At 39.9% G+C, this 13,501-nt stretch overlaps 1 protein-coding gene across 2 annotated transcripts in view; it reads left to right on the top strand.

The window, feature by feature from the left end:
• ARHGEF26 (Rho guanine nucleotide exchange factor 26) overlaps nt 1-13,501 on the top strand; it is a 137,970-nt gene that overhangs the window by 74,183 nt on the left and 50,286 nt on the right. For both annotated transcript variants that reach the window (XM_086317564.1, XM_086317571.1), the window contains exons 8-9: nt 1,364-1,493; nt 4,887-4,961. In XM_086317564.1, coding sequence (XP_086173690.1) covers nt 1,364-1,493; nt 4,887-4,961 — 205 coding nt within the window. The remainder of the gene's footprint in view (nt 1-1,363; nt 1,494-4,886; nt 4,962-13,501) is intronic.

Here is a 13,501-nt window from a genome sequence, read left to right on the forward strand (position 1 = left end):
AAGTACTGTTGTACTTTATGTAACTCTTGAAAAATAAAGGTTTTATTTAAATTAGCTCAATGACATCATCATTTGAGCTTTTACATGGAAATTAGTAGTTGTGTGTTCAGAATGTAAATTTACATTTTGGGCTGTGACTTTGAGCTTTACCTGCAACTTTGGAATCTGAAAACCAGCAAACAAACAGTGCCTGGGGTCCATCCTAGACTGGGTGGTTTCCTCAGAATCTTTGGAGGTGGCAGAAGTGATTTAAATGTGCAACTGGCTTAAAATTTGATTCTTTTTTAATTTCCTAAAATTTTTTTTTCAAAGTTAGCAGGAAACTTAACTCCTCAGTTTAAGAAAAAGAAATTATAACATTTCTGAGTACTTTCTTTTAACTTGCTGTTCTGGGTATTTCCTGATTTCTCTCTAGCAGCCTTGAACCAAATCATCTAAGTTTCAAAGTATATTTTTTTGAAGAAAGGTTTCAATTGCCGTTACCCTGCTTCTTGGCCTCCCCCTCCCCTCTCCAGGGGATCACAGAATCTGGGGCCAACCCTCCTCCACCTCCCCTTCTCGGGTCACACTGTAACTCCACAGAGCTACCCTTAGGGTGAAGTGAGGTGACAGAATGAGAGATGCTGTGTCAGGGACCCACTGAAAGTCAGAAGACCTTGGTTGGACTTCTGTCTACACCGAATGCTAGGTCTTTTATTTGGCAAGTTGGGGACCTTGCTGAGACTCCACATTCTTACTGGAATCCCCTTCAAAGTTATATGGATGGTGCCACATGAGATCCTTTATGTCGTGTATTCTGCTAAATTCTGTAGAAATGTGACAGTGTTGTCCCTGTTCTAATGTCCCTGGGAGAGGAAGGATATTCTGGCTGACATAGTCAGAAGTTTTCTGTCTCAGAAGCTTTGGAAAAGTCCAAAAGCCTCCTAGTAAGTAAATCCTGAGATTTCTTTCTTAGATTATTATCTCAGGCTAGAGATGTGGTATAAAGCATATGTGTCATCTTTTTAGTGGAATGTTTGTAGATGATCAGATATGAGATGTAGTATGTATACTAATTTTTAATGTATATATTCACCATTATGATACCACTGTTTCTTCATTTGTTTACTTTCTACTTCTAAAAATTTCTGGCACCTATATTTTCATCTTATTATTCTTATTACTGCCTTAAACTTATGTTCAGTCTTGACTGTAAAAGGCAATCAAACCATCCATGTCCACCTATGAAATTATGTGTTTATGTTGTTTATATATTGAAAAATCATTGATAATCTATAAGTTTACCACAGTGTTTTATAATACATTTTGACTTGCTTCTTAAAGAGGAAATACTTTGAAGTTTTGTCTCTTTTTTCCCCCTCAGAGCCACCAACCCATCTTTCAAGGAAGTTTTGTCCCGAATCGAGTCCCATGAAGACTGTAGGAACCTACCCATGATCTCGTTTCTCATTCTTCCCATGCAGAGGGTGACCCGCCTTCCCCTGCTGATGGATGTAAGATGTGACCTGGTATCTTTTTCCTCTGTGGATAATTGTTGCTGCAACAAATCTGATTAAGAAAATTATTCTTCTTCCACTTAAATTATATCCCTTCTATAAAAGTTCCCAATTCCGTGAGAAGTTGCTGTTTGGTTAGAAAGTCCCACATGGGAAGCTCTTCAGTTTAGGCTTGTGTGTTCACTCTAAAGAAGTTAGATTACAACCCTCACTTAACATTTTTTGAAATGGGAAGAATATTGACTTCTTGAAGTCAGGAGTCCTGAATTCCTTTGCGTCTGAAACACCAGGCACGAGACCTTGGGCACGTCATTCATCTCTTTGGGCCTCAGTTTCCTCGGTTGGGTCATGTTCCGAGCTGCTGCGTGTGTGCCCAGTTGCTTCAGTCATGTTCGACTCTTTGTAACGCCACGGACTGTAGCCCACCAGGCTCCTCTGTTCATGAGATTCTCCAGGCAAGAATACTGGAGTGGGCTGCCATGCCCTCCTCCAAGGGATCTTGCCAACCCAGGGATTGAACCCGCATCTCTTCTTGCATTGGGAGACAGCTTGTTTACCGCTAGTGCTGCCTGGGCTGCCCCAAGCTGCTGAAGTGCTCCCATTTCACACGGGAAGGAGTCTCTTCAGCATCACAAGGCATAAACCTGCCCTAGTTTGCATTGCTCAGAATGAGTGAGGAAAATCCAGACATCTGATCTTATTGTAGGGAGCATTCATGAAGAAATGCTATTTGCTTTTGAGTAGTGCAGGACGTGACTGTGGGAAGAGCAGAGACGGACTGGTGGGAAGCACAGCTGGGAGGACAGCCAGGCAGTGGCCCAGGATGGCCGCACACTGGCTGGGCTAAAACCACAGTGGCAGCCACAGGAGAATGGGGTGCCCTGACGTGACTCCCATCCAGCTAGTGTGCCAACAAGCGCCTTTTTTTAAAAATAAAATTGAACTATAGTTGATTTATGATATTGTGTTAGTTTCAGGTGTATAGCAAAGTGGTTCAGACATACTATATGTATATATTTTTTCAGATTATTTTTATTATAGGTTATTATAGGATATTTACTTTGTTATACAGTAACTCCTTGTTCCTTATCTATTTTATGTGTAGTAGTTTGTATTTGTTAATCCCAAACTCCTAATTTATCCCTCCCCTGCTTTCCTTTCCCCTTTGGTAACTTTAAGTTTGTTTTCTGTGTCTGTGAGTTTTTTCTTTTATCTTTAGATCCGTTTGTATTGACTTTTGGATTCCACATATGTGATATCATATAGTATTTATCTTTCTCTGTCAGACTGACCTCACTTCGTATGATAATCCCTAGGTCTATTCATGTTGCTGCAAATGGCATTATTCCATCCTTTTTATGGCCAATACTCCATTACATATACGTACCACATCTTAAATCAGTTGTCTGTTGATGGTCATTTGGGCTGCTTCCATGTCTTAGCTATTGTAAACAGTGCTGCTATGAATATCAGGTTGCATGTCTCTTTTTGAATTAGAGTTTTTGTTTTTTCCGTGTATATGCCCAGGAGTGGGATTGCTGGATCATATGATAGTTCAAAAAGTATCTTTTTGATCAAGTTAAAATATCTTGGCACAGTTCTGCTTTGAATTTGGATGATAATATAATGTCAGTTTTGACGTGCTTGCTTTTTATAAGTCAAAATACAGGATAAAAATATAGCAAAAATTATGATTGTCTAAGATTACAAAATAAATTCCATTTTCTCTATTCCATTATAAATTCAAAGAAGCACTGAAATTTAGAAACTAGTAAAAAGGTGGGATTATGGTCACTTTCTTGGCCCAGCCGCACAGTGTTGAGGAGGTTCAGCTGTCTTTTCAGAATTCACAGCACCTTCTGCTCTCCTGGGCCACCTCAGTCTACTAGTCCGCTACCTTTACACCCATCCTTGTCCGTCTTGTGTGATTTAGAGACTTCTCTTCTTGTAAATATTGGGAAACTTGCAGTTTTGCAAATCCAGCTCTGATTTTTTGTATCAGTATTTATCATGTCTATCACACAGAGTCTAAAAAGAAATGATACTTTTTGGGGTCAGAGACTCTTTTGAGATTGTAGATTAAGCTGTAGTCATTCTTAAGAATGACTTCCTAGTGTGTGCAAGATTTATAAAACTGAAGTGTACAAAAGAAACTGTGGCCTGCTCCCAGAAATAAAAACTAATATTTTTCAAACTGCTTTTGTACTCATTAGTGGGTCATGAAGTTGACTTTTGGAACATGAGTAGTGTTTTTAGAATATGAATATAGAGTAGAACACACAGTATATGATATATACATTGTTCATAATGTGATTAAATATTATTTCACAAAAAACTTTCATTTTGTGTGCATGTGTACTAGTTGCAGTGTAAAAGTATTTCTTACAGTGGGGTCATAGTCGAAAAAAATTTGAGTACATTAATATAAAACCACCAGTGGTCCAGTCTGTACTTCTTACATATCACACATAATATTCCTGACACCTGACTTTCAGATTCATAGGCTTGGTGTTCCTCTGCATGTAAGGTTCAGTGGTTTGCTAGTTTCTGGTATCTTCCGCTTCTGCTAGATGCCAGTTGCCCTCATCTGTTGTCCATGTGTGAGAATCTGGCCACCTGGGAAGAATCTAAATGTACTTAAAACATGATCCCTTCGATTTTACTTCATTTGGAGATTTAGTTAAACTTGTTAATTGAGATTAACATTTTTAACAATTGAAATGGTTTTGTTGGCTTTGAACAGATATAGTTTCAAAAGTTATATATAATTCAGTATATCTTCAGTTGATGTTTTTTGAACTCAATTTTACCATCACAAAAATTGCAGTATAAGCATATCAAGAAAAAACCCAGCAGCCATTTTTTCTTGACCTTTTTATTCACATTATATCATCTGCAAATATAATCTCTAATAATAATGATGATGATAACAGGGATCATTGAAGTAACTTTGTCATTAATTGAAGACCTATGTATGCAGGTTATTCATAAAGAACTTTCCATGCATTATCATTTAACTTTTTTAACAGCCTTGTGGCTTTAGAGGTGGATTTATCCCAATTTTACAGATGAGAAAACTTAGGCTTATAGAAGCTTATAAGGGAAGGTGACTTACCCAAGGTCGAATAGCTCATAAGGAGCAGATCTAGAATTTGAAACCAGATTCACCCACCTCTGAAGTCTATCCTCTTATTAAATCATCCTCTGGATGAACATGGATCCTATGCTTTTAAAGACTATTTCCTATTTTAATGTCATCTTTATATTAATCCATAGTATTGTGTTCAGCATTGTTAAGTTTGCTATGAGTAAGTATATGGCTGGACATTGGTTTTATTTTACTTAAAAGAATAAATCAGCTGATTTTGTTTTTCTTTCATTTCATTGCAGACTATCTGTCAAAAGACTCCTAAGGATTCTCCGAAATATGAAGTCTGCAAAAGAGCCTTAAAGGAAGTGAGCAAGGTAACTGTTGAGTAGCTTATCAGACAGTAAAACACTCAGATCTCTCCAAAGAGAACCTGTCTGGATTTGATGCTAAAAACTGGTTGATTCTCACAGCCATTTGTGCACCATTCATTAAGTAGTTGAAAAACAAAGTTATGTTTTCTACACTCAAATGAAATTGGTATTTTTACTATTTCAGACAGTCTTAAGGGCCTTTAGAGATCTCATTTTCTTTTGGTGTCTGAATAGCTGTTTATTCATTCTCTCATTCAAGAAATATTTATTGCATATCCACTACAGTGCCAGGGACAATGCCAGCGCCTGAAAATGTGAGGATGAGTAAGACATGTGTGGTTACTGCCCTCATGGAATGTGCTGTATAAAGGGGAAGGCAGACATGAAATAAGAGTTACAATAAAGGATGGTGAGTGACATGAGAGGAAGAACATAGAAATGTTGAAGCTGAAGCCTGGAGCAAGAGCAGCTTTGAGCCAGGGACTGGGGAGGGTGTTTCAGGAACATGCAAAGACCCAAAGACTTATTTGTAGAATTTGAACTAGAATGTTCTTCGTGTGACTAGAGCCCAGTCCAGGAGAGAGAGCACAGAGGATCCATGTTAAGGAATTGTGAACCTTATCCTAGGATGCTGTGGAAGCTACAGATTCGTGTGCTGTGAAGTTGACAGTGAGAATGGGCCCCAGTGATGAAGCCTTTATAGTTGCTTAGGTTACAGATGACTGGAGCCTATACTGATATGATACTAGAAGGCAAAGAAGCAAGCCTACAACATTGGGGAGGTAGGCGTGGAGGTGACTTGGGTGGGTATATTTATGGACATGAGCCAAGGAAAATCATCCCTGTCTTAGGCAACTAGATGGATGCTCTTATTTCCATAGTACGAGCATAGGGAGAAGCTGAGGATTCCATTGTGGGTGTGTTGGAATTGAGTGAGGTTCCAATAGAATATCCAAGTCAGGAGCTCAGTGGAGAGACTTGAACTGGAGACATGGGTTTGTGGATCATCAGTATGGGGATGATTTTTGAAGCTGGAAAAGTAGATGAAAAGTACCCAGGAGTGTGTAGAGTAAGAAGAATGTTGAGGTTCAGCCATGAAGAACACCAGGCTTCATCTTGTGTAGGGAAAAGGAAACAGCAGAGGAAACTTGAAAAACAACAGAAGTACTAAAGTAGGAAAGTGAAAGTTGCTCAGTCGTGTCCAACTCTTTGAGACCCCATGGACTGTTCTCCAGGCCAAAATTCTGGAGTGGGTAGCCTTTCCCTTCTCCAGGGCATCTTCCCAACTCAGGGATTGAACCCAGGTCTCCCACATTGCAGGCAGATTCTTTACCAGCTGAGCCACAAGGGAAGCCCAAGAATACTGGAGTGGGTAGCCTGTCCCTTCTCCAGTGGATCTTCCTGATCCAGGAATTAAACTGGGGTCTCCTGCATTGCAGGCAGATTCTTTACCAACTGAGCTATCAGGGAAGCCCTCTAATGGCCTGGCAAATGGCATGTAATTTGGTGGAAGGAAGGGCAGCTCCATTGGCTGCTCTGCCAAGACAAAGTGAGATAATGATCAATGCATTCACCGGGTGTATTTATTATCAGGTGAGTTGTGTCCTTGCAGGGTAGGTGTGGAAGCCAGTTTGGAGCATGTTGAGGAATAAGTGGAGGATGAGACTGTGCAGCCAGTTAGTATAGCTGTTTAAACTATTGGGCTGTGAGGGTAAAATGAGTTGAAAGAGAAGCTATAGTTGAAAGGGAAGTGAGGGAGGGTCTTTTGTTTAAAGATTAGAAAATTGTGGGTATGTTTAAATGCTAATAGGAATAGTTCGCTGAGAAAAAGCAGCTGAAGGTTTGAGAATCAGTGAGGATATGAGATGAGCTAGACCCAGGAGAGCAAAGCTCATGATCACAGAAGCATCCTAAGCATCTCTAAGCTGCCTCGAGTTTTGTGCGTCTTTGTGATACTTGACTATGAAGCACTGTTTCTTTCTATCAACTTTATCAATTGAACTTTATGTTGAATTTCATTGTTTCAACTTTATTTTTTAAATACTTTTATGTGAACCATTTTTAAAGTCTTTATTGAATTTGCTACATTATTGCTTCTTTTTTATATTTGGGGTTCTTGACCCCAAGGCTTGTGGGATCTTAGTTCCCTGACTAAGGATTGAACCTGCACCCCATGCTTTGGAAGGCAAAGAAAGATCCACCACCGGACCACCAGGGAAGTCCTTCAGTCAACTTTAAACTGACTCCATTTTATTTATCCTCATCCTTGCCAATAATTACTACAAAATCATGAGTTTTATAAGCTAGTTGTTCATTTTTCTAACACATTTTTATACTAAAAATTAGTTTATCTGTGTCTTAGCCCTTTTGGGCTGCTAGAACAAAGTACCACAGACTGATTGGCTTATAAACAGCAAATTTCTTTCTCTGTTCTGGAGGCTGGAAGTCTAAGATCAGGGAACAAGCAGAGTTGGCTGGGATCCCTCTTCCAGCCAGGTTGCAGACTTCTGGTAGCCTTGACAAGGCAGAAGGGATCAAGGCGGCTCTTTGGAGCCTCTTGTATAAAGCACAATCCCATTCATACGGGCTCTATCCCATGACTTCTGAGCAACTCCCAAAGGTCCCCACTTCCTAGTACCATCATCTTTGGAAGATAAGATTTCAGTATGTATTTTGGGAGGATGTGAACATTTAAACCATAGTGATCTGCCAACCACTTGAATGCATCTCTTGCTCCATCAGAGAAGGAGATACACATATCCCACTTTGCAAAACACTAAGTGAAGAAACTTAGCCTGACAGGTATGAAGTTGCCTATGGTCCTACTGCCTGTGGGTTTCTCCTCCAGGACCCCAAATCCTGTAGTGGATGGGGGAATCTTTAAGAGAAACTACATGGAGAAGTTGAGTCTTAGATATGAAAGAGATTGTCAGATTCTGTTTGATTGTAACTGAGAAGCTGGAAAAAAAATTCACACAGGAAGAGGAGGAAGGTAGTAGTGATTGAATTGAATTAGGAAAGATACCTAATTTTTTTGAGACTTTCACGTCCCAGTTTGAGTAGACTGCTATGTTCCTTTAGGCATCTCTGTTTCACTTGATTTGGCTCTGGTGCTTTTAGGGCAGGCTGGCAAAAATTAACTGCCTTACCTTGACACAGGGCTTCCCAGGTGACGGTAGTGGTAAAGAATCGGCCTGCCAATGCAAGAGACTTAACAATCGTGGGTTTGATTCCTGGGTTGGGAAGATCCCCTGGAGGAGAGCATGAGAACCCACTCTACTATTCTTGCCTGGAGAATCCCATAGACAGAGGAGCTGGTGGGCTACAGTCTGTGGGTCGCACAGAGTCAGACACGACGGAAGCAATTAAGCATGCACTACCTTGATACTTACTATACGGAAGACCCTCTGTGAAGAATTGCTGTTCGAGTGGCCTAAGCAAGTGTTTTCTCTAGGACAGCATTTTTCTGTCTTGCGTAGGAGTCATGAACATCAGGATTATAACCTCAGTCTCTAAATGTTGTAGGAAACTGAGGTCATCAGTACTGCCAACTCAAGGATTCATCTTCTTTTTCATTTGTGCAAGTTACCAATGAGTTTTTATAGATGGGAAAACAATGTCAGTATTTTTAACAAAAAGATTGTGCACATAGAGCGTTTATGGTTCGAAATCAAAATGCAGACTTTCACTTGCTTGCTGTTTCTGAAATGAGAGAAACTGAGAGTTCCCAGCACTTATTTTACAGTGAAATTTTGTGTGTTGAGGCCCAAATTTTTTAGAAGCAGATTCCACCTAAGGCCCTTGGGCAAGTCTCTCTAAATAGTTATTCATTCTTGGGGAAAAATGAGTAATATGTTTTTTGGTGATTAAAATGCTAGTGAAATGTATTTGCCTAGTGCAAATAATACTTCAGTGAAATTGTTCATGATATGCAGATGACACCACTCTTATGGCAGAAAGTGAAGAGGAACTCAAAAGCCTCTTGATGAAAGTGAAAGTGCAGAGTGAAAAAGTTGGCTTAAAGCTCAACATTCAGAAAACGAAGATCATAGCATCCGGTCCCACCACTTCATGGGAAATAGATGGGGAAACAATGGAAACAGTGTCAGACTTTATTTTTCTGGGCTCCAAAATCACTACAGATGGTGATTGCAGCCATGAAATTAAAAGACGCTTACTCCTTGGAAGGAAAGTTATGACCAACCTAGATAGCATGTTCAAAAGCAGAGACATTACTTTGCCAACAAAGGTTCGTCTAGTCAAGGCTATGGTTTTTCCAGTGGTCATGTATGGATGTGAGAGTTGGACTGTGAAGAAGGCTGAGCGCCGAAGAATTGATGCTTTTGAACTGTGGTGTTGGAGAAGACTCTTGAGAGTCCCTTGGACTGCAAGGAGATCCAACCAGTCCATTCTGAAGGAGATCAGCCCTGGGATTTCTTTGGAAGGAATGATGCTAAAGCTGAAACGCCAGTCCTTTGGCCACCTCATGCGAAGAGTTGACTCATTGGAAAAGACTCTGATGCTGGGAGGGATTGGGGGCAGCAGGAGAAGGGGATGACAGAGGACGAGATGACTGGATGGCATCACTGACTCGGTGGACGTGAGTCTGAGTGAACTCCGGGAGTTGGTGATGGACAGGGAGGCCTGGCGTGCTGCGATTCACGGGGTCGCAAAGAGTCAGACACGACTGAGTGACTGATCTGATCTGATTGATGAAATGATGGTGACAATTTTTCTGAATTGGGGCATTTGGAGAGACTTATTAACTTAGTCAAACAACCCAAAAACAAGATGTTTCTATCAAGTGAAACATGTATGTACTTTCTGATTTTCTGCTCCTGTGCGGGAGGTAAAGCTGCGAGGAGGGAAATTTCCTGGGAGCCTGATAGTTCAGCTGGTGCAGAGCTGTCTGTGTCTAAGGAATGGTGGTTAAGAGATGGTTTCTGATGCCAGTGAAATCTCCCCTGCTGTTGTCTTCTATTTACTCTCCCACAGAAAGAGGATAACTGCTTTACTTCATACCTCATAAAAATTCTACTTCTATTTGGAGATAGTATTAAGTTCTAAGCTCTTCTGCTACTGGCAGAAGAGCCAAGTCCTCCTGAATCTTTTCCTGTAACTTACTGCTTCAGCTGTTTACAAAGAGGTAGATATCTGTTAACATGAAAAGATCTCTAAGCTGTATTGTTAAGTGAAGAACATGAAGTTGCAGAAGAGAACAAATAGCATAATGACATCTAGATAATAAAATGCGTTTATATACATATGTGTGTCAGAAATAGTATTTAGAATCACACTCAAACTTTCAACTGTGGTTGCTGATGGTGAAGAGACAGGAGTGTGGCAGGGAGGAATTAATGTTTTGTTGTTTTGTTTTCACTCTTTAAGTATTGCTCTGAAAGAATGTATGTAAAGTTTACAAAGGTACATTTTTAAAAGTAGTAAGTGCCCATTACAGAAAATTTGAAAGTTTGAAATAAGAGAAAACAAAATGTATTAGTAGTCTTGTTGAAAGTAATGACTGTTGTCATTTTATGGTGTGTGCTTCCAGTGAATGTAAATGTACATTTAAACATGGATTCATGTGGTGCCCGTTTCATTTACTGCTCTAATTGTGCTGCGTGGCCTTGCATAAATGACTGTGCTCCTCCGATGATTTCTGTTGTAAAGTTTCCAGAAGTGGGTTTATTGGGGAGGAAAGCTTGGTATGTTTTAAGGGCCCCCAAGTACCTGTAAGAAAAATTGTCCCTGTGTCCATGACAACCGGAAGTATTTCTAAGTATCTTATCTTTCTCCATACTCCCCAGCATCTAATATTCTTTTCATCTTTGTGAATTTGACAAATTGAAAATATTTTGTTTTTATTTATACTTCATTAGAGAGATTGAGGTTTTTTCCCCACATAAGTTTTGCCTGAAGCAAAAAATTTAGTGAACTAAATTTAATTAGGCTTTGACAGATGTTGAAGGAAGGCACAGTTTCAATATGCAGAGGCTGATTTTACGGAAAATACGAGAGCACACATATCCTAATTAGTGCTTGTCCCTTGAAATAGTCACTAAACAGAGTCCACTGAGGATACCATTGCTTGAGATGCTTGGGGAATGTTTTTGTTTTTAATATGCCTTCAGAAGTGGTGGCTGATGAACTTGATATTTGGAAGTTTAGGAAATAAAGATGATGAATTTATTTTCCATTTTCTCTTCCATTTTAAAAAGGGATAAAGGAATTGTCCCCCGCCCCCTTTTTATTTATTTATTTATTTTTTTACCTTTTGGAAAATTTTTCATTATCAGTTTGCCACCACATCCCACCTGAAGAGTATAAAATTAACATTTATCCTTGTAGTTTGAGGAAGAGGAACGTTGATCAAGAGAATACACTACATAGGTACATGAGCAAGTCTGAGACCATTTTCTTATGAGAAATTCTAGAGCTGTGCACTTCTCAGGGCTGGCAACTTCCCAGCACAAGAACAGCGGTGCAATTTCTTGCTCAGATGATACGGAAAACACTTGTAGAGTTGCACTACCCAGTGCAGAGGCCAGTAGCCAGTTGTTGTTGTTCGGTCACTGAGTCATGTTCAGCTCTTTTCCACCCCATGGACTGCATCACGCCAGGCTCCTCTGTCCTCCATTATCTCCTGGAGGTTGCTCAAATTCATGTCCATTGAGTTGGTGATGTTATTTAACCACCTCACCCTCTGCTACTCCCTTCTCCTTTTGCCTTCAGTCTTTCGCAGCATCAGGGTCTTTTACAATGAGTTTGTCTCCCCACCTTTTTTTCCCCCAAACTTATTTGTTTTTAATTGAAGGAAAATTGCTTCACAATATTGTGTTGGCTTCTGCCATACATCAACATGCGTCAGCCACAGGTATACATGTGTCCCCTCCCTCTTTAAATTCCCTCCCACCTCCCATCCTTTCTCACCCCTCTAGGTTGTTACAAAGCCCTTGAGTCATACAGCAAATTCCCATTGGTTACCTATTTTATACATAGCAGGGTATATGCTTCTGTACTCTGTCCATTTGTCATACCCTCACCTTCCTGCTCCTAACCCATGTCCAGAAGTCTGTTCTCTATGTCTGTATCTCCACTGTTGCCCTGTAAATAGGTTCATCAGTACTGTCTTTCTAGATTCCATATATATGAGAAATATACGATATTTGTTTTTCTGACTTACTTCACTCCGTATAATAGGCTGTAGGTTCTTCCAGCTAGTTAGAACCGACTCAAATGGATTCATTTTTTATGGCTAAGTAATATTCTGTTGTATACATGTACCAAATTCTTTATCCATTCATCTGATGTTGGCTATCTAGGTGGCTACCATGTATTAGCTATTATATAAATAGTGTTGCAGTGAACATTGGGGTACATGTGCCTTTTTCAATTTTGGTTTTCTCAGGGTACATGCCCAATACTGGGATTGCTGGATCATATGGTAGTTCTACTCCCAGTTTTTTGAGGAATCTCCATATTGTCTTCCATAGTGGCTATATCAATTTACATTCCTACCAACATTGCAAAATGGTTCCCTTTTCTCCACACCCTCTCCAGCATTTATTGTTTGTAGACTTTTTGACGATGGCCATTCTGACTGGTGTGAGGTGATACCTCTTTGCAGTTTTGATTTGCAATTTGATGTTGAGCATCTTTTCATATGTTTGTTAGACATTTGTAAGTCTTCTTTGGAGAAATGTCTCTTTAGGTCTTCTGCCCACTTTTTGATTGAGTTTTTCTGGTATTCAGTTGTAGGAGCTGCTTATATACTTTGGAAATCAATCCTTTGTCAGTTATTTCATTTGCTAGTATTTTCTCTCATTCTAAGGGCTGTCTTTTCACCTTGTTTGTAGTTTCTTTGCTGTGCAAAAGCTTTTAAGCTTAATTAGGTTCCACTTGTTTATTTTTGTTTTTATTTCCAGTATTCTAGGAGGTGGGTAATAGGGGATCTTTCTATGTTTTATATTATACATTGTTATGCCTATGTTTTTCTCTAAAAGTTTTATGGTTTCTGGTCTTATATTTAGGTCTTAATTCATTTTGAGTTTATCTTTGTGTATAGGGTTAGGAAGTGTTCTGATTTCATTCTTTTACATGTAGCTGTCCAGTTTCCCTAGCACCACTTATTGAAGAGACTATCTTTTCCCCATTTTATATTCCTGCCTCCTTTGTCAAAGGTAAGGTGCCCATAGATGCCTGGGTTTATCTCTGGGCTTTCTATCTTGTTCCATTGGTCTATATGCCCCCCCCCCTTTTTTAAAGTACTTGTAAATGATCTCTGAATGCAGTTTATGCATTGTTGTTCAGTTGTGTCCTACTCTTTGCAACCCCGTGTACTGCAGCATGCCAGGCTTCCTGTCCTTCACTATCTCCAAGAGTTTGCTCAAACTCATGTCCTTTGAGTTGATGATGCCATCCAACCATCTCATCCTCTGTTGCCCCTTGTCCTCCTACCCCCAATCTTTCCCAGCATCAGGGGCTTTTCCAATGAGTCAGCTCTTTGCATCATGTGGCCAAAGTATTGGAGCTTCACCTTTAGC

This window comes from Bos grunniens, chromosome 1 (assembly GCF_055505025.1).
Source record: "Bos grunniens cultivar Pamir isolate PY7600 chromosome 1, Bosgru_T2T1.0, whole genome shotgun sequence".
NCBI lineage: Eukaryota > Metazoa > Chordata > Mammalia > Artiodactyla > Bovidae > Bos > Bos grunniens.